This window comes from Embiotoca jacksoni, unplaced genomic scaffold, assembly GCF_022577435.1.
Source record: "Embiotoca jacksoni isolate LCO1_2020_lvr unplaced genomic scaffold, fEmbJac1.0.p SCAF_10, whole genome shotgun sequence".
Taxonomy (NCBI): domain Eukaryota; kingdom Metazoa; phylum Chordata; class Actinopteri; family Embiotocidae; genus Embiotoca; species Embiotoca jacksoni.
Genome location: NW_027185230.1, coordinates 755,001 through 779,872, shown reverse-complemented (window position 1 = coordinate 779,872; position 24,872 = coordinate 755,001). Strand labels below are relative to the sequence as shown.

Below are 24,872 nucleotides of genomic sequence, written 5' to 3'. Positions count from 1 at the left end.
CCCCGTTTCATGTTTCAGATCTAAACGAGTGTCTCCTGAACAACGGCGGCTGCTCCCACATCTGCAAAGACATGGTGATCGGCTTCGAGTGCGACTGCACGCCTGGACTCCAGCTCATCGACCACAAGACCTGCGGAGGTACCAGATCTTTACATCACGCTGCAGACAGCCAGGATAAATATTTAAAGACATTTTCATCAAAACACTGCATTATTTAGCGTTACACATGAAAGTAACTCACCATCCAGCTCCACGTGGAATGAATGGAACATGTTTCTCAAGAAGAAAGTAGCTAGACTTTGGGTTAATTTTAAATGTTCTGAAACACTGCTGAATCTACATTTACAGGAAAAAAAAAAACCCGCTTGACTTCAATGTCATTACTGCCACCCACGCTGGTTAACGATTGGTCCGCCCTTCAGAACTGATGAGTAAACGTTAATAAAAAAAAAACCCGGCAGTTTCCAGACTAACGGCAAAAAAAAAAACAGAATCTGCAACCACTAGTCTGCCGTACCCTTAATATTATAAAGCCGTTTGAGTCCACTCGGAACCATTTGGGTGGTCGACGTATGAACACACCCAGCAACACAACAGGACCAACTCAACGGAAAATAATTGGGTCTCTTGGCCGGCACCAAGTGGACCAACTTGCCTTCTGTGTTTACATCTGACACTCACCTGTTGTTGTTTTTTTCGTTTTTTTAAGAAGAATCGATTTTAACTTTGGTAATGGATTTATTAATTTCAGTTTTAAAGAAGCATAGTTGGATTGTTGAGCTGTGTCAATTTCTGTTGTGTAAGATGTTTTTTTGTGTTTCCTGTAGGTTTTTCATTATTGCCATTTGCCTTATTGTCCCAGTTTAGTCAGTTCAACCTGAACATTTTTCCAATATTTCTTTAAATGCAAGCCTTGTGTAGATTCAGATCTGATTCAGATCATTTTGTAGAGCATAATGGTTGCAGTTGTGAATTTCACTTAGTTGTTTTGTTCCAAGTTGACATGTAAAGTGGCCCAGAGATAAGTTGGCCTCAAACATCACAGCCCTGAAAATAGATCCAGTCAGGATGTCCTTGGCAGGTTATTTTTCTGGGTCGTATGAAAAGAAAAGATAAAGACCGGAGAGACTCTTTGTTCCGTGTTAAAGTTCCGGGTAAATTTCTTCTCAAAGATGAATTTCTCTTTCTATCGCTTGGAAATCACTTTGCAGGGTTGGCCAGACACACAGTAGGCTGGTTGTTGGGCTTTAAGGCTGGTTTCAACTGTTCAGTGTGCATTTTTAGCCTCTGAAAGGTTGAGTGTGTAATGTATGTTGTAATCTGTTTCCCTTAAAGCAGGAATCCCCTTGGTTACGTTCAGGAGGCACTGATCCGACGCGGTTTTGTTATTGAGCCAATCTTGGCCTCGAACACTGCTCATATATTGTTAAATGTGTGTAATCCCATCTGGAATGAGCCCCACTGAGCGCACAGAGGCAATTCATCTATTCCCACATGTAAAATCACCACTAAACTCCTGAGAATGTACATTTACTTCTGATGAGAGCGGCTTGTTTTTATGGAGGGCTCTGGCCAAACATCAACGCTAATTATAGCTACTGTTAATGTGTGCTCGTGGTATCCCAAGCTCACACCAGTGTAAAGGCTCATGCTGTAGCAATCCTGGGAATGTTTGAGGAAAATATTCAAAAAGAAAGGCAGAGTTTCCTGAAAAACCTTCGATGAGACGGTTGTTGTTGTTCGTAGCAGAGCTGAGTGGAAATGTCTGATTATCCAAATGGAGGCATGAAGCAGACTTGATTAATTAAACATGTCAGATACCAGCTGTTGTCTGTTTCTTTTCACTCTCCCCTCATTACTCCTCTCCCCCACCCTCCCCCTTCTCTCTCTCTCGCTGCGCAGACATCAATGAGTGTCTGAACCCTGGTATTTGCAGTCAGATCTGCATCAACCTGAAGGGAGGGTACAAGTGTGAATGCCACAACGGCTACCAGATGGATCCGACCACCGGCGTCTGCAAGGCTGTTGGTGAGTAAACAGCTGGTTACACAACAGAGCTGCCTGAAATCTAACAGCAGCTCCCAGCATTAACCATGCACCATGATGAATAGGATTCTTCACTTCTCTGCTCAGAGGGGTTGATTCTTTGTTCTTTTCTTTTTTTAAAATCCTTAATTTATCTACTACTACTAGTGGGTACACTAAATATTAAAATGGTTTTTTTTTTAAACAAAAATGAAACATGATTTTCATGAACGTAGCATGTATCACAGGGCTGTTGTTGATTGTGTTAGTTGCCAGATTATTAGGGTTAATATTAAGTGTTAAATGCTGCTCTCAATACTCTTGAAAATTCAGGACTTTTTCTAAATAATGAGGGAAATGTTGTCACAAAATAACTTTCAGTATGTAACAAATCACTGTCCATAATATGTTGTCTTCAAGATCATCATTTGATCAACACTTTATAAAAAGGACCATCTCTCTTGTTTGTTGGAAAAGTATTTCTTCCAGAGTGCAGTCGTTTGAGAGATTGTGTTCGGTGGCGAAAAATGCCAACAACTGACCTTTTTCCTCAGAAAACAGCGTGGCTGCTCGTTTAGTTTTTGATGATAAAAGTGATTCCATTCCATTAATAGTTTCAGGGTGTTTAGTTTTATGGAACAAAGATATCATCAGTGGCAAATCTAGTGTCCGCCGTGAACAAGGTATGAAGGGCTGTCTCTGTAGCTCAGAGGTAAAGACTCTGACCATGAATGCTAATGACCCCATATTGTGAATAAAGCCCATAATAATGTTCACAATAATGAATTAGTGTGGTGGAAATATCTTTTTGACAGCCTCAACACAATAAAGTCCCATTTAACCCGAGAATTACAAATCCTTAAACGGCTTTATAAAGACAAAACCACTGCTTCTACTTCAGCGGGAACTGCCCGTTACGTTTTAATGCTAACATTCAAATATGATCAGGAAGCTCTGGAGATGGTTCTGTCATCCTGTAATCTGATCACATGATGTTTGTGTGGTTCTGCAGTAAGAAGAGGTTATTGTGCTGCTTGTTGACAAAGACCATCTCTGTACCCTTCAGCCTGACGGCGCGTTGCTTTTGGTCAACAATCATATAAATCCTTATTTATGATGCATTTATTTGTATCGTACATCTATCAGACCATAATAATCTTCATCTATGCAAAATTGCACTGACACCACCAGCATACTGTTTTTTTTTCTTCTTCTTCAAAAAAAAGTCCTGGGTGAAGTAAACCCTCCTTTTTGACTGTTTTTAAACGGATAAGACGGGTAATTCAAAGGTTTCCATTCGGTCTTAATGAGTTGAAAAGCTTCAGTTCCTGTCTCTGAATGAACTCTTTCCTGTCCTCAGGTAAGGAGCCCTGCCTGATCTTCACTAACCGCCGGGATATCCGTCGTCTGGGTCTGGAGAGGAAGGAGTACACCCAGATTGTGGAGCAGCAGAGGAACACGGTGGCTCTGGATGCCGACTTTGGCCAGCAGATGATTTTCTGGGCCGACCTGGGACAGAAGGCCATTTACAGGTAGATCACACACGACTGACTCGGATGGTCAGTACAGCTGGAAAAGACCCACGTTGGGTATCTGTCAGTCAACGCTGGTGAGAAAGATTCTCCCCAGTCTGTGTGCGTTTCTGAACATCTTATCTCACTGTGCCAATTTGATTAAATACATAGCGAGTTAAAGCGCACTACATTAAGAGTTTTTGGCCTTCTTGCACGGCCAGAAACGCCGACTCATCGACATGCTGACCTGAATCTGCAACTTCTCTGTTTTGATTCAGTGTGCATTAAGAGAAGGGAAAATTCGGATGCTTTTTATGTGTTTGTGAATGATGGCGTGGTAAGGAGGGTCTGAGCGAATCGATGCGCTGCTCATATCTCTACAATTAAATGGGAGCTTACCCTTTTTAAATAGGAAAATAGAAAATCAATACGTGGCAATCAATGTTGATATTGGGGCGGGCTGCTCCAAATAACTCGATGTACGGAAACGGTGAAATGACAACTGCACGTCTTAATTTTGGGAAACGACTGCAGAAAGTGAATTTGAACTGTATCTACAGTATCTGGATGGAACCGAAATATGAGAAACGCTTCTCCACGTGTAACAACTCGGGATGGTTGTCGGACTCTGTGTGGTTTCAATAATACTGCGCAGCAATAATATAACACAATAGCCTCGTATACTATTACTTCTAGTTGAATTACCTTGAACACTGAACATCTATGGGGGGAAACCTAAACCTCAAGTTCAGTGTTTAGTATGGATGTCTGGTGTTATCACATTCAAATGAAAGTGTGGGTCCGGTTCCGATCCATCGGGAAGTGTTTGCAATCATTGCATCCTACACATCAAGTTAATTTTGAAACTATTAGAGCCCTTTTAACAACCTTTAGGAACAAAACACCCGAGTTTGTCATTGATTGCTGATTGGTCCACTGTTCAGACTGGCTGAGCCAACTTTAAAACCAGCAGCGTGTTCAGACTACAATCACTGCAGAAACCTGAGCTGTGAGCGATAATGTGGAGCCATGCTGGTGTTTTATCACCAAAGTGGATTGAATTGACTTTTTGGCTCTTCTTGACGAGACCGGCTCCGAAGACTTGGCCTCGCTTTGTTCTGTGTAAAATAAAGCAGCAGGAATTTTCACTAATGTGGCCATGGTAACATAAATATTATACTTAGCTGGTTGATTTAAATCTTGCAATGTTTGTGGTGACTTTGCATTATTTAAAATGTTTATTTGATGGAGCTATCAATACCAAGTTTTAGAAAAGCCTTATTAATGAACTGTAATGGAGGAACAATGTTTGTACGAGTTTCTCCGTTTTTTGTCTTGTCAGCACTTTGCTGGATAGACGCGGGGACGTCGGGACCCACAACAAAGTGATAGACAATGTCCTGACTCCTGTTGGCATCGCAGTGGACTGGATCTATAAGAACTTGTACTGGTCGGATCTCGGCACCAAATCCATTTCTGTGGCCAACTTCAATGGAACCAAACAGAAAATCCTGTTCAACAGAGGCCTCAAGGAACCGGCCTCCATCGCTGTGGATCCGCTGTCTGGGTGGGTGGAAAGCTTGTGTTCTGATGTCCAGTGAAAAGCTTTGATCTCTGATCTACAATGTACATTTACTGATGTGGTGCGTGTGTGTCTGTGCGTGTACGTGTGCGTGTGCGTGTACGTGTTGATTCTGTAGGTTTCTATATTGGTCTGACTGGGGCGAGCCAGCCAAGATTGAGAAGTCTGGTATGAACGGAGCGGACAGACAGGTTCTGGTGGCGACCGACATCCAGTGGCCAAATGGAATCACACTGGGTGGGTACACGCAGACACACACACACACACACACACACACACACACACACGGCTCTACATTGTCACATCATCACTGCACATTTTTCTTCACATCCATTAAGCTTTTGTTTTTCAACACTTTTTTGTTTTTATTTTTAGCTGTTGGACTAAAACACACTTTAATCTGACATTTAAATGTGTAGATACTTGTATTGCTTCATCTTTTTAACACTTGCTCTTCAACTCTTTTCACTGCTTAGATTTTGTCATTCACCATCAAATAAAGTCCATTGCAGAAGCTTCAATAAATGAAACTTCAATTTAAAATAAAAAAAATTTCAGCAGAAATGAGAACATGAAAAGCTTTTAAATGTAACTGGCAATATTTTCTGAGAAAGTAGCTTTTTCATGTGTCTGTACATTAGGGCTACAAAAGGATTATTCATTATCATTCAATCTGTTAATTACATATTATTGGCTCTTTGGTGATCATTATTTACTTTTTTTCTGAAGACCAGTTTTTCCCAAAACCCGAGGTGCAGCCTAAAACCTTTTGTTTCGTCCACAACCGAAGCAGGTTCAGTTTATCATCATGTAGGACTAAAAGAAACCAGAAGATATTCACCTTTCAGAAGATGGAATCGGATGCTCGAATCGGATGGAATATTTTTTTTTTTATTAAAAAGAACTCAAAACAACGAGCCAGTTAGATGACTGGTTGATTAACTAACCAGTGGAATAATTGACTAATTGCTCAACGCATCAATGACTAATGATCCCCGACTCCAAGTTCCTTCGCAGCACCTGAACGCAACATGTCATCGCACGTTCTCCTTGTTCAGTCTCCGTCTTCCTGAGCTGCATCACCACACTGTGAAAAAGCCATTGATTTTGTCTTGTTATTGACATGTTGTATTGATCTTCTTCATTTTTCTCCCGCCGATCTTCTGGCCTTTCTCTGCCTTCAACTCTCCTTTTTCTTCTTCCATTATTCTCCTTGCTTCTGTTATTTCTTTCTTTCATTTCTCACCTCTTGTCATCATCTTCTATCCTCTTTTATTTCATTTTTTTTTTTTTTTTAATACCTACACTGACTCTTGCTCTCAGATCTGATCAAAGGTCGGCTGTACTGGGTCGACTCTAAGCTGCACATGCTCTGTAGCGTCGATCTGAATGGGGACAACAGGAAGAAAGTGCTCCAGTCCTCAGACTACCTGGCTCATCCCTTCGCTCTCACTGTTTTTGAGGTACGAGATAAATTTGTACGTAATCGTTTCCAATCTCGATTAGTTGGTGTCGACAGTTGGAAGATAAAATCAGTGTGTGGTATCTGTTGCATATTATTTACAGCATCAGGGTTGTTAAGACCACGGTGTCAGGATGATAAACTAACCTTGTTGAAAAGGAAGCCTTGAGCTGGAACAGTCATATTCTGGAGCTAGTATAATGCTCCATTTTAACTCAGGAGTGTTTAGTATTTTTTCTGTTTTTTTTTTTTTTTCAACTTTTCTGTGTTGGTCCCAGTCTTTCACAAGAATTAGATTTCGCCTCCTCTTTTGTTGTCTAGCAAATGCAACCGTAATCATACCCTTCATGTCCTTCATTGTGTCGTGCTCCGTATTTACTGTCTAATTTGCTTCTTTCTGCCCGTCCAACAAAAGGATTTTTTTTTTGTTCTTTATATATAATGTTTCAGTAACGTTACAGTGTGAGGAGACACTGTTAGTATTTCCGTTTCAAAAATAAGTTTCATCATTTTCTCCACAAGGTAACTTTGAGAAAGGCGTGGAAGCACACAGCTGCTACCGTTGATCATCTTGTTCACCGTCGGTCAGACTTTAACTTTAAAATGATTCAGTGAGCTCGCACCAGTCAACTCCTCGTTTCCTCAAATCTCTACACCACGCCGGGCCGAAATGAACCATTATTTTCCTCTATTGAAGTGGTGGACTCGGAGCGGACTCGGTGGATCACGTCTCTCATCTGAACTACAGTCTCTGTGGAGACCAACAATTGGAATCTCCCGTTTCAAAAGCTGCACTCCTCGCGTACTATTTTTAGACTCCCTCTCGCATGAATCACAGAATCGTGGACATGCGGCGCTCTCGCCGTCTCCTTCGCCGACACCCACTCGCACATCTGCTAACTGGCTCGCACTCAGACAGATGATGCATGTATTCATTGAGGCGCTGTGCATAAGATGCCCGCTCCTGTAACTTGAACACCGCAGGGCTCCGTGCGGTTTACGTAACGACCCATAGCGTTCCCGTCCGAGCTACGTTTAGTTGTTGTCCGAATCATGTCTATGAAAGTTTGTCAGCCCTCATCGGAATAATAATCCTCATCCACCTTTCATGTAAACACGCGAAGAACAGGGTTAGCGTGTTAACACGAGCCGCCGACGCCGGATATACAGATGTTGGTGAAACCTCGGAGAGAGAGAAGTGTCCTCGGCCGGTGGTCTCTGCAGAGCGCTGCAGTAACACCACAGATGGTTGGATTTGTGACGTCAGATGTGTTCATCCATGGATTTGTACGTTGTGTTATGATGCGGCTTCTTCACGTATTGGGTTACACATTTGGCTCTGAAGATTGGAATCTATGAAATATAGTTTTTATTGGAAACGACACAAACGTTATTGTTGCATCTGAGGGTATTGTTATTAGAAATCATTTTCTTAATCCAGATATGGTACAAGCATTAGTTAAATGACAGAAATTCTATATAATTAACTATTTATACGTTATTTTTGCAACCAAAACATGACAACTGTACCGACTCTGCGTTTTATGGTTAAACGAACTTTGGGTGGTTCAACCAAAGGTATTAATTTTTTATAAATGTAGTTTATCAATAGATGTCTTCTGTTGTTTTCCTTTTGTTAGGTAAGATAATACAGATGTTAAAACGACGTGTGTTGGATAGTTTGTGTTGTCTGTTATGCTCTTTTATGGAGACTGTGTCAGTATTTTAGTTTATTAAGCTTTTAGCTGTTATGAGAAATATAATGAGTAAAAAATGTTTTTGTCCTTTATTATTCAGGATCGCGTCTTCTGGACCGACGGTGAAAACGAAGCGATCTTTGGCGCAAACAAGTTCACCGGCTCCGACGTGGTGACGCTGGCCAGCAACCTGAATGACCCGCAGGACATCATCGTGTACCACGAGCTCATTCAGCTGTCAGGTAACAAGTTGCTGTGAAGGTGTTGGAAACAAGCGCACCCGTCAAGAACCGATGGATATTAAAGATGGTCGGGCCGTTCACTGACTCGCTCGCCGGAGTCCCGCTCGCTCGGCGACATCATCACAACAACCCCGAGACGGGAGCGTGTTCTCCGGGTGGATGAAGGCTAATGAAGGAAAAAAATGACTTTAATTACACATTATAAAGGATACGGGGAGTACCAATTCTGATCATCACGCTGCCAGAAGTTGTCTAGCGGTCTATTTCCTACTGACAGCATTTAGTTCAGATTTGTGGAAGGAAGGAGTCGACGATTCTTAGCTTCTTTCTCTTTCGACGAAATGGTGGCAACATACGATCTCTGCCAACTCGCGCCAGAAGCTTTTTGATCAGATCATTTAAGTTAAACTGTGAAACCAGCATTCAAAAATGAAAAATATTCCTCAGAAGAAATGGAAACGTCCGCACCAACTGAGCAAACTCCACCCGTTGATGAAGATCATGCGATATGGTTGAAAGCAACTTGAACAAGCGAGCTTTGAGTCCGGATGGTTTTACAGACAAACGGCGAGAAGACTTAGTTTTGACAATATTGTCATCAAATAGTTTACCAACCCGTGGTAGTCCAGTCACACTGTACACGTTATAATGGGAATATAATTGACAGCGCACGAGGGTGGTTGAGCTGGTTTCATGCACGTCGGCTCCTCCCAGCATTCCCGTAATCTTTAATGAAGCTGTTGCACCAGTTTTACAAGAGTTCATTGGATGTAGTTTTAATGAGAGCAGTTGTTTCATGCGACTTTATTACGCCGACGTTCTGTAGATCAGGCCGACTGATCTGAGGTGTCTCCTGTGTGCAGGTACTAACTGGTGCTCCGAGAAAGGAGCGAACGGAGGCTGCAGCTACATGTGTCTGCCTGCACCGCTAATCAACAAACACTCGCCCAAATACACCTGCGTGTGTCCGGAGGGACAGGAGCTGGCGACCGACGGCTTCCGCTGCCGACCCGGTGAGTCACGGCAACCCGCCGGAGCATCGTTTTTTGTTTTTTTTTGCCGTTGCCGTTTTACACCTGAAACCCAGAAGACGTTTCGCCAAACGTTGCGAGCTACAAAATGAATTCCGACGCGTTTGTAGATCAAAATGAATGCATACTAATGACTCCTGCATGAGCCCGTGAAGCCCCTGTAGGACTTCAAAAATATATCAGAAATTTGCTTCCAGCAATCATTTGTGAAGTGGGACACTTACCATCTGTGATCTGAGTGCGAGCGTGGCTTTCTGATTACTGCTGTGAAATAGGCTGCGAGGCTCGTAAAGATGGTACAAAGACCGTTTTGTCTATTTTGATATTACAAGATGAAATCTTTGTGGAAAGTGTGGGCTGCACAAGTAATCATTCTAACGTGCTCTCTCAGTATTGATTCATATTTGTATATATTCTCATTACCATTCTGCTGCATGAGCAGGGAGATCTGCTGCAGCAAACCCAGTGCTCCTAATTTCTGGCCAAGTTGCATCACCAAATGATTTAGTGAATGATTTAAAATATACAAATACAATGCAGACAATGTAAAACGGATCTAGCATGTTGTTACACACTGAAATAAACAAAACTTTAGAAGATTTGCATAAACAGAAAAAAACCTTATTCACACTCAAAGAAACTCGCTGACACAGAAGAAGACAAAAAAAATATTTATCCAACTGTACATCTCACTTAAAATGGTGATCTCTCTTCTAAAAGCGACAGTTTCAGTTCTCATTTCATCCCGGATCGTGCAGTGTAGTGGGTCTAGAGATATGCGGGGTTTGATGGCGTTTGGTTAACGTTATGCTTAAGCTTTCTAAAATTACCAAGATTTGAAACGCAGCAAAAACTTGTCATGCTGCCAGATATAAAACCAACTTCTTGCTTCATGTTGATTTGGTCTGATCTCACATATTTGTCTGCTCTTAGCTGGAATATTACAAACCACACTGATGCTTAAAACGGGAGAGGTGGAACTACCAAACGGATGGAACACGTCGCTGCTCATTGTGCTGATTACTGGACACACAAATGCTGCGTCGTGCCTTTTTAGTGCGCCATCTGAAATACGCTCTCCTTGAAGACGAGGTGATCCCCTTCAACACTTCAATCCATCCGTCGTAAGAATTGGAATGAATTCAGTTTGATTCTGTGGTTTAAACTGGCTGCAATCACTGCTCCTCAGGAATGTTCCTCTGGTGAGCATTTCCTCTGCGAGTCCCGTCTTCTGCCCGTAACCATGCCAGCCGCGAGCGCAGCTGTCTGCTTGTATTCGTAGTCTCTGACAGCTGAACAGTAGCCGAGTCCCTTAGTGTTGTGATCCAAGCTTTTCTGCGCCTCCTTTGGCAATTCTCAACCCGGTCCGTCTTTACAGCTCAGCCGCAGCGCCGTCTCCTCCTCCTGCGTTTTGAAAGTGTCTCTGTAGTGTCGCGTCGTCCTGACAGCTGAACTCTTCCTGAGGTCGATCCCTCTTCCAGTTACTGCTGGTCGCTGCCGAGGTCCCTCCTCCGGTTCAGTTTTGCCTGCTGGGTCGAGTCCTGGTCTGTGCTGCCTTTTTTTTTTTTTTATTCTGTGGACTGTGACAGCTAAATGTGCACAACACCCGTATGTGATTTTTATTTTATTAAATGTGTCATTTGAAAACCACGGGCAGTCTGCTGCCAGCCTCCTCTCTCGTGGGAAGACTTGTCACCAAGATTTAGGAACCTGATTGCAGAGATTTTCTCTGGTTCACAGTCAGCACTCCCGTTTGTCCCGGAGGTGTTGAGGTCATGTCTACGTGCAGACGGGTCACATTCTTCTGCACCAGGCTGAACAAGTGCAGGGGTCGTGTTTATAGTGGCTCAAAAGGGTCAAAGTACATGAATGCGAGAGGTCAGAGGTGTCTGACGTGAGCACTGACTTTTAGATCACACCTGTTTGCCACCGAAAACAATTCTTTCAATTTGATCCTGATTGACAAGTAGTGCCAAAATGCCATCCAGTTAATGAATGCGTACTATACTCTTGTTTAATAATTATAGGGGACCGTAATCACTTGATAATATTGTTTTGTGAATCTGGAAAAAAAAAAAAACCTGAGCTGTTGGGCAGGATAGGAGGAGACCTAAGAAATGGAGCTTTGGGAAACTCCTCGTGTTTTATTGGTTCCTTAACTCACCAGGATCTCCAGTTATACTGTTATAATGTCAATTTCTCTTTAACTCTTCTATCTCTGTACTTTGACGTAATGGAGTCAAAACAGCTTTAAGTTCAATCTAAATTATGTAAATGAAGTGTAAATGTTTTCAGTTTGCGCCAATTTGCCTGTTTGCATTCACTCCCTGCTTTCAAATGACTTTGTTTACAAGGTAATTGAATGTTATTGATTTAGTAGCTCCTAATAAAATGTTTCGTTCTTAGAATTTACTTTTTTTTTACGAAAATGAAACTCCATCTCTGCCCTCCACATTGTTCTTTTCTGGGAAAAGGTTGCTTGGAAACGCTGTCCTCTCCCTTACAATTGTTTTTGTCTCGAGCAGTCCAGCTCCTTTCTGGGCTCCCACAGATTAGCCTTTTCAAACCGAAGCGGTGTCAGATCGGAACCTGACAGCTGAATTCAGTGCACATACTCCCCCTAATTGGACTGGAGCTGTAGACCGAGACACTGGTGTACACAAAGTACTGGAACATCTCCCTGACAACCCTCAGCACCGCTGTCCTCCAGAGTTAAAGTCTACCTCGTTAGCCTGTTCACTTTTCTTCAGGATTCCACTCTACTTTCTCTTTCTTTTTAAAGTGAGGCCTGAGAGTCTGGACAGTTTTTGCAGCCTGTCCTTTTTAGTGACGTCTTCTGTATGATCTCTGCGGCTCTACTCTATTTTCATCTTCTTCATGTGCGTTTCTGTTTCGTGGTGTGTATCGGTGGAATTTGTGAACAAGTCGGGTGTCTCTTTGATACGAGTTTCTGTTTGGAAGTTGAAGTGAGCAGAAGCTCGCTTGGTTCAGACCAGAGAAACAAGCTTCTTTTTTTTTTCCCCTTCACTCATCAACTCCACTGTTGTGTCCTTGACCCCAGTTGCTGGTTCTGCTCAGTTGCCAGCAGATCAAACTGTGGTTGTCGTACTTTACTGTGAATGGGATTATGGCATTCTCAAACAAGACTAAGTGAAGTCCCAGTGTATGGCGGGACCGTATATGAAACGCAGAGAGCTTTTAGTTTAAGAAGTGATATAGCGGGTCTTGACCTTCAGCCGACCTCTGGTTGTAAATGTATTCCTCACTCGCTGACAGACGTTGGTGTTTACAGGGCTGTTCACTATAGGTTAAAGTCCTGACAAAAGGACATATTACTTGTTAGTCAAACTTCCCTGGATAAATGAAAGTAAAGAAAATATTTAAAAGTTGTTGTTTTTTTTGTTTGTTTTTTAAATCAGAAATTTAGTGTTTTCAGGAAGTTGTATTTATTTCGCTCCGTAAAGCACCTCAACATTTGTTCAACCAAAATGTGTCGTGACTTCTGCTAATATTTATTTGTACCAAATGTAGTGTTGTTTTTATGCTCTAACATAATTACAGTTCTTATATTTGACCAATTACTTTGTACAGTCTCAGGGTTTTTCTACCATTCAAAGTATTGTCACTAACTCCACTGTAAAGATATCGTTCACTTTTTTTTTTTGGTGGTTTGGCTTTAAACATTTGAATTAATCTGGCTTTGCTTTTGAGTTTTAATTCGGCAGAATATTGTAAATAATAAAATAAATGACAAAATTGATGGGACCCTTAAGCTACTATTTTGTTGCACAACCTTCAGAGGCAATAACTGCAAACAAATGATTTCTGCAGCTCAGTGAGACGTGTGCTGCTGTCAGCAGGTCTGATCCACTCTGACTCAGCAACAGCTGCATGTTTCAGCTCTCCATAGATGTTTGATAGGATTCAGACCAGAGCGTGTTTATAAGGCCACTTCAGAATGGTTCAGCTTTTTAGTCATTCTGGGTGGCTTTTAGTTGTTAAAAAAAAAAATATTTTTGTTTGTGAATACAGAGCTGATGTCACTCGGCAAAAAAGCTCCCGTTTTGTCTCATTTTCCCAAAGGAAGTCCTCCCAGAAAGTGTTGCGGTTCATTAATGTGTATTGTAGCGAATTCCAGTGGAGTTTTGAAAAGGTTTTCTTCCAGCGGTGGAGTCTTCCTTCCACGGATCCTGTTGCGCTCAAAAAGCGACACGGACTGCAATGTAACGCTGATGAACTCAGACCTTTAGAATGCAGCTCGTATGTACTTGGACGTTTTACTTGGTCTTTTCTTTCTTCACCTTCATCCTTCTGTTTAATCCGGGGTGGATTTTTTTTTTCCTCTTTGCTGCTGCACCCCGGCAGTTTGACTACAGTTTCATGGACCTTTTTAAACTGGTCTATATTTGCAAATGTAGTCGTTCGAGCATCAAACGACTTACAAATGGTCTTCTAGCCGCTACATGTTTGTCTTTGCTTTCTCTGGTCCATGTTCAGTCTGGTGATCACAACATACAGCTGAGTCACCACTTTTCTCCATTTAGAAAAGCAGAATAACTGATTACGAGACAGAAGACATGCGTGATGCTATTTAAAGAAATAACACTATTATCCAGTTATTCAGTCTTTTTGAAGGTAAATTTATCTCTTTTCAAACTTTGTTTCCTTTTATTCTGACATACCAGAGACATGAAGAATACTTGAGAAAACCTTTGAATCTCAACACCGGACGGGTGAAGCATCGTTTCGTACCGACACATTTTCCAATGTCTGTACATTAGTTATTGTAGACGTTCCCAAGTGAGGTGCCAGTAACGGAGGTTTATTGACTTCTACCAGGAGTAAGCTGTCAGTATAGTCGGGGCCAAGGTCATCCGGAGGGAAAGGTGTTGGTAGCTGTTGTGTATGACACTTCAAGGCAGTTTAAAAAAAGAAATAAATCCAGAGTAATCCTTTCAGTATGGAGATCGTGGTGCGCACTTTCAGACCGGCTCACCTCAGAGACGTTCTTGCCTTTGTGTTTGGTTGTTGACAAAAGCAAGCGATACTAACTGAGAGAAAATGAACCGTTCATCGCCGTCGGAGTGCAGGCGGCATACCGATGTCTTTAGACTCTTCTGCAGTGGGTGTGATTGTTTGAACGGGTGTGAAACCAGAAGATCGGGTAGCGGAATGAGATGCAGTGTGCACCGGTTGAAATTGTCTGCGTCAGACTTTACAGCCGGCCTGGTGCACCGGGAGGTAACGGCCTTGATGTAGTCAACATCCCTGCAGCCCGACTCACCTCCTCACAGGCTGTTTGGAAATCTGGAGCTGCTCTTAACAGCCACGGAGATGACTGAATGTAGCAACCAGACTGCCGTCTGTGTGTCTGTGTGTAGTTCAGAGCATGTGACTCCGTGTAAACGTATGTGCGAGCGGGTGCTCCTGCGTGTTTGTGTGCGTGTTTGGTTGTCTTGGGAGTGTCTTTATGTGCGTGTTTCTACGTCCGTGTTTACACGCCTGTCTCCGTTCTAGTAGAGTTACAAAAGTGAGAATGGTGTGGGAGGGGTTGAAAAGGGATACCTGTCACTCGCTGAATGCGCCTCCACCTTCCTCGCAGTTGGGCTGCAGCCAAAGGCCTCGTCGCTCTTTGCCGAACCACCAGCTGACATATTTATCCTGTTTTACAGCCGTCGCCGCCGGACTTAATAGGAACTGTGGAGCATTGTGCGTTCGCTGCTTTGACCGGCTCTAATCTTGTTAGTGAGAGAAAGTAATGAGCAACGCTATTCACTTTCAGGGTTGAGCCTTAAACTGGCGCGGAGGGATTCGTATAACCGCCTTTACAGGCAACCGGGGAGTGTTTTGCTTCAGGCTAAATGATCTCGGGCTGAATTGCAGCACGTTTCGGGGGTTTTCTGACTCTGCTGGGATACGGCTTGGTTCCACAGTTTGTTTTCTGAGGTATCATCGTGGGTCCTATCTTTCTATGAAACACTCTGTTAAAGATTTAAGATGTTGTATCCAAGTTAAGTTCTGAGGTAAGTACAGTAATAAAGTTCAAATCCTTTAAGTCCATGACAGATGTTGAGATGTATCTTTCTGCCGTCTTGAAGGTCTTAATGTAAACGGCGTTGTTTGACATTCAGTGTTGCGATCTTGTATCTTATGTTTGTCTTTGTAGTTTCGTTGCAGCGTTTTATAGTTCCGATAACGACGCCCACATTTGGAAGTCGGTTGTGTGAAGGAAAGAAGCGGGAACCAGAGAGGTTCTAACCCTGCCGCCTTTCTGACCGGCACGAATCTGACTTTTTTTCATATCCAGATTGATTTTTGAAAGTCTGAACAGCAGAAAACCACATGAAATGTGATATTTATTTTTTTTTAAAAATGTGCAATACGGATCCCAACTACATATTTGGAGGTGGTTTGAAATTCGATTCCAATCGGATTTCTACAGATGCGTCTCGACCCGGACGCTCTGCTTGCTCGGATCGGCTTTCTGCCGTCACTCACACGGTGACGATGTCATTTTCAGAGACCGAGTCAGCAGAATCTCTGCTACCGCTAGCAGAGCTAACAGAAAGTGCAGAGTTTCTCGCTGTAGTGCACAACGATAACAATGGTCCACGGACAGAAGCTGAAATTAACAGTCCGTGCTGCAGCTGCACGTACGCCGTTACCACAGCAACCCGTGCAGATTAGTTTGGGATGTCTGGACACACTAGATCCGATCTGTTCCCTTGCAAATAACAGTGCGGACAGTCTGTCCTGAAGATCTGATTGGCCTGCAGTCTGAACAAGCCTGAGTGTGCAGTGATTGTCTGCTGTCTTAAAGACAGTTTACAGCTCTAATAGACAATCACAAGCCCTTTGAGTGCCGTGGACATCTGGAATTTCTAATTTGACATTTGTAGAGGCCGTTTTAAATTTAGTGACGTGTGCCGTTTACAGCCTTTTTTTTTTCACGTTTTTAAATAGATGCCATCAGGAATGCGGCCGCATTTGGTTTTGTCATTGTTCCTCAAACTGTTTTCTCTCTCAGTCCAAGGCTTCAACTGCTCTGCCGCTACAGCACACGTGAAAGGCAAGTTCGAGAAAACAAAACCTGGTGTAGCGCGAAAATGAAAAGTGATCTAACCAGACCGCTGTAGCGCGTCTCAACTCTGCTTGAGGCGATGCTTGAGGTTACAGTAGCTGCTACTTGCGCAACGCACACAAGGAAACTGTCCAGTGTGCGTTGCATTGTGGGTAATGTGGGTGTGAGGTTTTGACGAGGAAGAACAACGCACGATTGCATTGATTTTATTCCACTTTAGTGTTGACCATTTTTGTTTGAGGGACTTCAGTGACGGATGAGAAAGAACTGTAGTTTTTCTTTCGTAGGTGAAGTCGGCTTCAGTCTGACTGTGCTTCATATCGGTTTGTTCGGCATTGACATGCATTCATTTCCAGCTCCGAACGCCGGCTGCCTCTCTGCTAATCAACATTGACGCAGCTCTAAGGATTTTATCGTTGCTGCAGAGGTGCTTCCTGCTCGTAGCTGCCCAGGCGCTCCAGTTTGCAGCACGTCGCAGCTTTTGAATCTGTTCCATCGCTGCTTGACGTCGGCCGCTCGCTCGTCCAGCTTCTGTGTGCATCTCGCTTCAATGGTGTCACGTCAAAGAAGGAGAAGCGTGAAGCTCGTAAAGAGGCATCGCTGCTGCCGTTTCTGTGTGACGGTTTCACGACCGGATGCAACGGCTTCTTTCCCGCTGAACTAACGCGGATCCTGCTTTCATCTATCGAGCGTTTATTTACTAGTTTCGTCTCCTGAGATCTGGTCTATATTCAACCAAGGCCTACTTTACATGTGTGCGGTTTAAAAATAGGGCAACTTCTGATGTTTCTGTTGTCAAAAGTATGACTCTTGGCTCTCTCTCTCTCTCTCTCTGTGTGACAGACCCTTCTTTCAGAGGTCCCTCAAAGGATGATGGGAAAGCGCTAATACAGCCGCCCGCAGGTAAATCCAGCAGCCGTCGCCTGCACTGCGCTCGTCTCTGGGATGGTGACTGTGCTTTAAAAGCATGTTGGACTTTGTTCAAAAATGAAACAACCTGTTATCCTCCCTGATTGTGGATTCAGGCGTATTTTGAATTGTTAACTGGGGAACATCTGTCTTAAATCGGCTTTTTGTGTTCATCTAAATGCTCCAATTAATGGCAAGTTTGATTCTGGTGTCCACGACGCTGTGTGGAGGTCTTTAGTATCCTGGGTTGAATGTGTCTTTGTTGTTGAGCTCGATCTGTCTGTGCTTTGGTGTTTCTTATTTGGTAATGAGGCCCATTCAGATGCTCTCAGGCTTCTCTGCATTACAGAGCTAATTTAAGGCAGTTTATTTGTAGCCTGCGGTATCTAAGGAGTCTTTTTTATCTCGGCTGCCCGCTCTGAGTCCAGAAGTTAATTTTCAAATCAAAACCAAATAAGAGGACTTTTTTTTTTCTTTTTTTCCACTAACTTGTTAAGTTGATAGTTTTCTGAATAGTTTTCTGCACAGTCACACTGCAAACAGGAGCTGTTATATTGACTTTTCACGGGGCAGACGCCTCAAACTGTAAAGAAATTTAAGCCAAATAGAAATAAGGGCTCAGTGTAGCCAACGCCACTATTTCGATGAGAAATCACTGCGTCATTCACGGCTCCCTGTAACAGACACGCTGGTAAATGTTGCATCTGTTATTCTATGCTGGCTGCTTTTATCCTTTTTTTTTTTTTGTTCGATGGTGAAAATGATTTCACTCTCATAATGAAAACACTTATCGGCACAAGTAAATTGATGGGCAGAACTTATTCAGAAAAATCGAATGAATGGCCTTCCCTTCTCGGGCTTCAAATGTCTGGAAACAAAAGGAAGAAAATGGTCCAAAGGGAGAATGGGTTGGATAGAAAACATCTATTTTCACTGGACGAGTTGTAACTTTAGTGGAAGAGAGAAAAGCTTTTTATTTATTATGTCTAACTTTGGTCCAAACTTGGAAAATCACTGGCTGTTAAAGTCTGTTTTTCACTTTTCTAGCATGCTTGTTTAGATTTCCAATAACTGCTTATGTTGTCAGTAGATTTAGATTCACTCGTCTCTTTGCTCAGCTTATTTGCTTTTTTGTATCTCGGCTGCAACAACGTGTTGCCTATTTTGCCTTCTCGTGTTTGTCATAAGATTGAATCTCTCCGGGTTTATTGGTTGTGCAGATCAATGGACCAGAGGCTTTGTGTGAACAGTTGCAGTTTGAGTCTTTGTTGAATGTTTCACAGTTGTTCCTCCTCCGGAATCAAACCAGGCAGTCTGCTACATTTATTTTATTTAAATTTTTTTTTTAAATTTTGAGCCTAATGTATGAATGCGCTTCATGTCTGTGCCTGAGACAAACATAGATTCAGATCCACAAGACTTCAAATGTGATTAGTAAACGTGTTGGACACGAGTGTCAGCGCGGTAACTTTGTTCTAATCCTTTGAAAAACGCTGCCGAGTTGCTGTTTGCTTCTAAATTGCAGCGCTTGTTCTCGTGACTTTTATTGAAGCCATGATGTTAGTAAGAGACTGCGTTCGCTGCTGAACAGTAGTGCAGTTGTTGTTGTTGTTGTTGTTTTTTGAAGGATCTGCCCCTGATGTGCATTTTAGATGTTCTGCTTCTGGGTTACTGTTGGAGCTCACGTCAGCATCTCAAAGCACAACACAAGAGCAGCACCTGGTGGCGGAAACAATGAAGTGTCCCAAAGCCACTCGGTGCAAGGTGCACTTAAAGTTGGAGCTAACCCGATAATTAAAGCGTGATTGTTTTATTAATGCACCCCAACGGAGTCTAATTCAAATCCTTCAGACGTCCCCTAAGAAATGAAATTGTGCAAGAAGAGAAGCAGACAACTCTGACTCATTTTCTTCACACCATATGTTTCAGTGACGCACCTCGGCTTTCCGGGAAAGACAGAAGTTATCTTGAAGCCGGGGGTCATAACAGAGGGTCTTTTGTTTTTGGTTAAAAAAAAAAAATACAGTCCTGGAAGAAGTATCACATGAAAAGGTACAAAAACATGTTAAATCTTAAGAAGTCTGATGGTATTTTTCTTATTGTCAAGTGCTGAAAAGAGCAAAACCAAGTGAATTGATCCTCGTCAGATCTGCTGCACGTTCTTCCTTTGTGCTGTAGATCTCTTTTACTAACAAACAGCTCTGTTGTTTTATGTTCCGACACGTTCCTGCATCACAATGAGCACACATGCTGGAGTTTATTTCCAATCTGCTCCACATACACCGTTCTGCTGCTGGGAATACTCGCTGTATATTTGGTGCTCTGCTGAAGCGTTGCTCAAAATAGTTTCCAGCAAATGAACTCCTGTTTAATTTTTTTTTTTAAACTACTTGGGGAAATTACCGGGTGTCGACACTGATGCTGAAGCTTCACTTCTTTTAAATACTACCGTTGGACGAGATGTGAAAGGTGTCAGTCCGCGATGATCCGCTCTGCTCAAACATCAAAGTTAAGAGACTGCGCTGCACCGGAACGTCCTCTGAAGGGGATGTTGCTCCGAATGTTTGGCAGCTATCGTGTGTGTGTGTGTGTGTGTGTGTGTGTGTGTGTGTGTGTGAGCGAGCGTTTGCTAGTTAAACACAAAGTTTAGCTGAGGATGTTTGTTTGTTCCAGTAATTAGTCACAAACCAGAGTTTTGGACAAATTCAACTTTTGACCCGATGACAGCACGAGGGGGAAAAGTTAAGAGGTTCCCAAAATGTGCTTTCGTCTTGACCGAGTAAATAAACGCGTCGTGGAAAAGGCTGTCAGATGTTGGAGTGTACCACTCTGGACCGAAGCAGTGGACATTTCTGCAGTCTTAAGTGACCGAACCCCGTTTTCATCTCTTTGTCCTGAAGTCTCCGTCTCAGCATTCAGCCGACTTCTTTCAGTCGCGTCAACTCGCTCGTCGCTGCCACCACGATCACCCCGACTCTAAATGTTCGATGTGTTGGGATTGAAGCGTTGACCTGTGCTTTGTTTTTTTTTTTTTTTTTCAGAAGCCAATGTGAGCACGTCGATTCAGGTGAACTCCACAGCCAGAGGTTCTGCTGCTGCCTGGGCCATCCTGCCTGTCCGTGAGTACAAATCTCTCTCGTACACATGAGGAGGCTGATTCCTGTCTAAAGTTAAACAAACTAATTTGATTTTTTTTTTTTTTTTTCATCATACGATATAGATATATATTATAAGTTCATTTAAATGAGCGGGTTTTGCCCTGAATTGAGATGTCTGTACTTCTTGGTGAATCGTGTGTGTCTCTGTGTGTGTGTGTCTCTCTCTGTGTGTGTGTGTGTGTGCTCAGTGCTGCTGGCGATGGCGGGAGCCGGCGGCTACCTGATGTGGAGGAACTGGCAGCTGAGGAACCAGAAGAGCATGAACTTTGACAACCCGGTGTACCTGAAGACCACAGAAGAAGACCTCAACATCGACATCACCCGGCACGGCGCCAACGTGGGACACACCTACCCTGCGGTGAGTCAACAGGGCCAAAGCAGAGGGCATCATGGGTAAGAAAGGATCTGTGGAGAAAAAAAAAAAAAAAGCGGTTATCTCCCAGTTAATTATCAGTGAGCTTTATGCAAACTAGGACCTAGAAAATGCCATTAAACCTTCCATCAGCAGCGCTCTCTAAATAATACAAAATAATAAAAAAATAATGGGCTGCTGCGGAGTGTCTGAGCAGTCATGCAGCTTAAATCATTTCACCCTGACACGAGGCTGCAGAAAGCATGTTTGATGACCTGCGCTCTCCGCCCGACCCGGCGGCCTGCGGTAATCCTCAGAGCTGCCGGGCGTCCGCACAGCGCGTCTTTCTGTACGCAGACTAAACAGATTAACCTAAACCGGACCGGAGCCAAGATGGAGACAAATCTCTGCCGTCACTCTCGCAGCTGCAGCGGACGTCTCTCCGCACACGCCGACTGGGGAAAGGCCAGAAATAGGAAAATAGTTGCAGCAATAGCTCATGAATTAAACGAGGATCGTGCAACATGAGAAATTGAGTTTTAAAGTAGCTTTCTTTTTCTTTTTTTCTCTCCCCACTTGGGACAGTCTCTGCTCTGCTTCAGTCTTTGTTTAACTTATCTCAGCTGCCGGATGGAACCAAATTTAATGAAGCCCAATCCCCCCTCCCCCCACCCACTTCTCTCTCTCTCTCTCTCTCTCTCTCTCTCTCTCTCTCTCTCCAGATTTCGATAGTGAGCACAGAGGACGATATATCCTGATCCTGTTGGGGTGGCTTGTTTTTTTTTTGTTTGTTTTTTTCACGGCAGCCTGTGGCGTCGCGTGGCGCCTCCTCGTTACCATACCGACGGTTGTCCGCAGCAGCAGCCCTTACAGTACGACCACATGCCTTCTGAAGTGCATTATGTCATTACCTGTGGTGAAGAGGAAATGTTATTTATTATGTGAATACTTCAATGAATTATGTGTCACAAATGATTTCACTCCGCGTCCAAAGTGTCGAGGATTTTTGTCTTTTTTTTTGTTGTTGTTATTTTTGGACAACAAACGGCTTCCTGTCATGTCTTTGCCCCGTCCTCTTAAAGGAGTCCACGCAGATTTTTTTTCCACAACAGACTAGAGATGCATTTTTACAATCGAATCGCCTCTTATGGGGCTTTCTGTCCTCAGACTGAACTGGGAACCCAGAGGAAGCTGCATTTCTCTGGTCAAACTGTGTGCTGGACGGGAAACTGGATCTGAGCTCTCAGGGCCCGACAGCAAAAATGTTTGAACACAATGTGGGACTGGGGGGGGGGGTCAAAGGTTACTGACAAGTGAGGCGTTCATGGGGGAAAATTAGTTCATTTTTTGTTGTCATTTTGCTTTCTCTGATCTAACAGGCTCAGATGTGAATATTATTCTACCATGTTTTTGGCAGTAATATCTAAATTATTTCAGTTTTCTTTTTATTTGTTGTTTAATTGTATGTTTTCTTTTGGTACCTCCTGGAGTGCATTCTTTAAAGCTGTTTTTCTCAGTCAATGTTATTATTATTATTATTATTATTATTATTATTATTGTTATTAATGTTATTATTGTGCTGCATAAAAACCACCATGTTACAGTATTTGTAAACGATGTATATATTTGCCCATCATCCCTCAGAGACATGACCGTCAATCAGGACTCTCTCTTCAATGCACTTTGATCAAATGTTCCTTGTGTAAATAAGATTGTATACATTTGACTTGAAATCCGTTTTTTTGCTACGGCGGGGCATCGTACCAGGGTTAGACCTCATGTATTTATGAAGGAAGACAAAAAACAAAACAAAAAAACACTACGCAACGGAATTTGGTAAAAACTATTTTGTATGTTTGTGTGCTGTTGCTGTGAACTTTTTCTAGCCTTGTACAGTGAGGGGGATCACGAGTGAAACTAAAAAAAAAAAAAAATAAGCTGTATCTGTGAAGATTCGCAAAACACTTCAGAATTAAAACCTAATCCACAACGTTGTTCAAAAACACGGCATCCTCTCTTTTCTGTCGGGTTTGTGTGCGGATGCACGACATGGCCGAAGGAACGCGGACGCCTCCGACCACATGCCGTTGTGGGCTTTTTGATCTCGGCCTGATTTTCAAAGTCAAAATGCTGAAGGGAAATCCTGACACTGCGAAGTGGGTGTGCTCAAAATATCACCGAGGGGCCAGAGACGCGCTCTCCGTGTGGAAGTCCGACGCTGACGGAGGTCCTGTACTGCAAAACGAGTCCAACACATCCAGTCTTTTCCGCGTCCGAGCGGCCCAACGGAGGGGAGACTCGGTCAGAGATGATCGGTGCTACGACGCCGGTCATCAGCTTTCTCCGTTAACTCGGGCTTTCGGCTCTGAGCGCGCTCACATCAAAGGTGTTTGTAGCATTTGACCAATCACAAACAGGGACACGAGTGCACTGACCGCACATATTTCACAAACCAGCCGCAAACTATAATAAATAAATTTAAAAAAAAAAACTATAATGAAGTTAAACATGTAATCGCAGTTGCTCAATGATGTTAGGATGTGCAAGAAATAGCTGACTGTGAAAGTGAAATTAAAAGGCTTATAATGAAGTGCCCGGGAAGATCTGATTAATTCGATGTTTTTTAATTAAATTCATGTATTGTTATGTGTATGGCCGTTTTTAGTCTTATCATTCCTGCAGCCCCGCAGCTGTCAAACAGACTGAGGAGCAAAGAAGAAATAAATATAAAATTATAATTCAAAGCAGAAGGAAGGTTTACTGTCAGGTCTTAGAAGTTAGCAACAATCAGTAAAAACAGTGAAATTAATCTATGCCTCAAAAATCACTATCAGTTTTTCAGTATGAAATGACTCGTAGACATGAACTAAAAGCCAAAATCCCGAATCAAATCTGTATAACGTAAAGCCCTCCTTCCTCTCTGCATCCAGCACTCGCTTTAATCTGCACACAATCTCCCCTCCTGTCTTGTGGCCGGATCAGGGCGGCTTGAGGAACGAACAGGAGGCGTGTTGGTGAAGTGGGTCGAGACGGTCAGAGAGCCGATAAGTTGTTTTTATTTGGAACTCCATCCGTTCATGATCCCCGTTCAGCTGCAGCGGGGATTAGTCTCCACCTATCTGACTGATGTATTTTGTGCCGCTGATGACTGAAGCAAACACACGCTTGGATTAAGGCAAGACGTGTCCGATGCGAAGGTCCAAGTCACGTATGAAGGAGAAGCTTCAGAACCCGTTTGATTTATCGTATCTTTAAGAAAGAAAATTGAGGAGAGTATTTTTTTTTTTTTTTATTTACCTAAATTTGACATGAACCTTCACTAAAATATGACCAAATAGCTGGGCTCCCTTTTCTCCCAAAATCCAACTCCGCCTTTAAATGACTAAATGTTTTATATAATGCATAAATGCGTATTCTACAGCAAGTACCTTGGTTTTCTTTCCAGTATTTTAATACAATGTGCAATATGAAATACGTCCGTCCGTCCGTCCGTCTGTCTGTGTTCTGCTGGTTATCCAGAGTCGAGTCGTGGTGGCAGCAGGAAGTGGGTTCTTGTGTCCAGCCCGGACTCCTCTATAGGTGGACATGCCTGCAGAAGCTCCATGTCTCTCAGGAGACATGCTGATCTGAACCGTGTTAACGTGAAGGAGCAACACTGAACTTCTTACCTCATCGACCCAGACACTTTGTGGAGGAAGCTTGTTCCAGCCTGATTTGGGTTTTTGGTCACTACTCAAAGTTCATGACCATGACAACAGACAATCAGAAAAAACTATGGGAGAGAAGAAGCATTAAGTTCATGAGATGTAATGGTGAGAT

At 43.0% G+C, this 24,872-nt stretch overlaps 1 protein-coding gene across 2 annotated transcripts in view; it reads left to right on the top strand.

Annotated features, from left to right (window-relative positions):
• Positions 1-23,056, top strand: part of vldlr (very low density lipoprotein receptor) — a 50,703-nt gene extending 27,647 nt beyond the window's left edge. Inside the window, exons 9-20 of one of the 2 annotated variants that reach the window (XM_069160865.1) lie at positions 19-138; positions 1,903-2,028; positions 3,386-3,557; positions 4,882-5,106; positions 5,240-5,358; positions 6,445-6,584; positions 8,381-8,522; positions 9,386-9,535; positions 17,478-17,537; positions 20,585-20,662; positions 20,890-21,059; positions 21,776-23,056. In XM_069160865.1, coding sequence (XP_069016966.1) covers positions 19-138; positions 1,903-2,028; positions 3,386-3,557; positions 4,882-5,106; positions 5,240-5,358; positions 6,445-6,584; positions 8,381-8,522; positions 9,386-9,535; positions 17,478-17,537; positions 20,585-20,662; positions 20,890-21,059; positions 21,776-21,811 — 1,538 coding nt within the window. In that variant the 3' untranslated portion in view covers positions 21,812-23,056. The remainder of the gene's footprint in view (positions 1-18; positions 139-1,902; positions 2,029-3,385; positions 3,558-4,881; positions 5,107-5,239; positions 5,359-6,444; positions 6,585-8,380; positions 8,523-9,385; positions 9,536-17,477; positions 17,538-20,584; positions 20,663-20,889; positions 21,060-21,775) is intronic. The other variant, XM_069160872.1, reaches the window with a different exon arrangement.
• Positions 23,057-24,872: the final 1,816 nt, after the last annotated feature.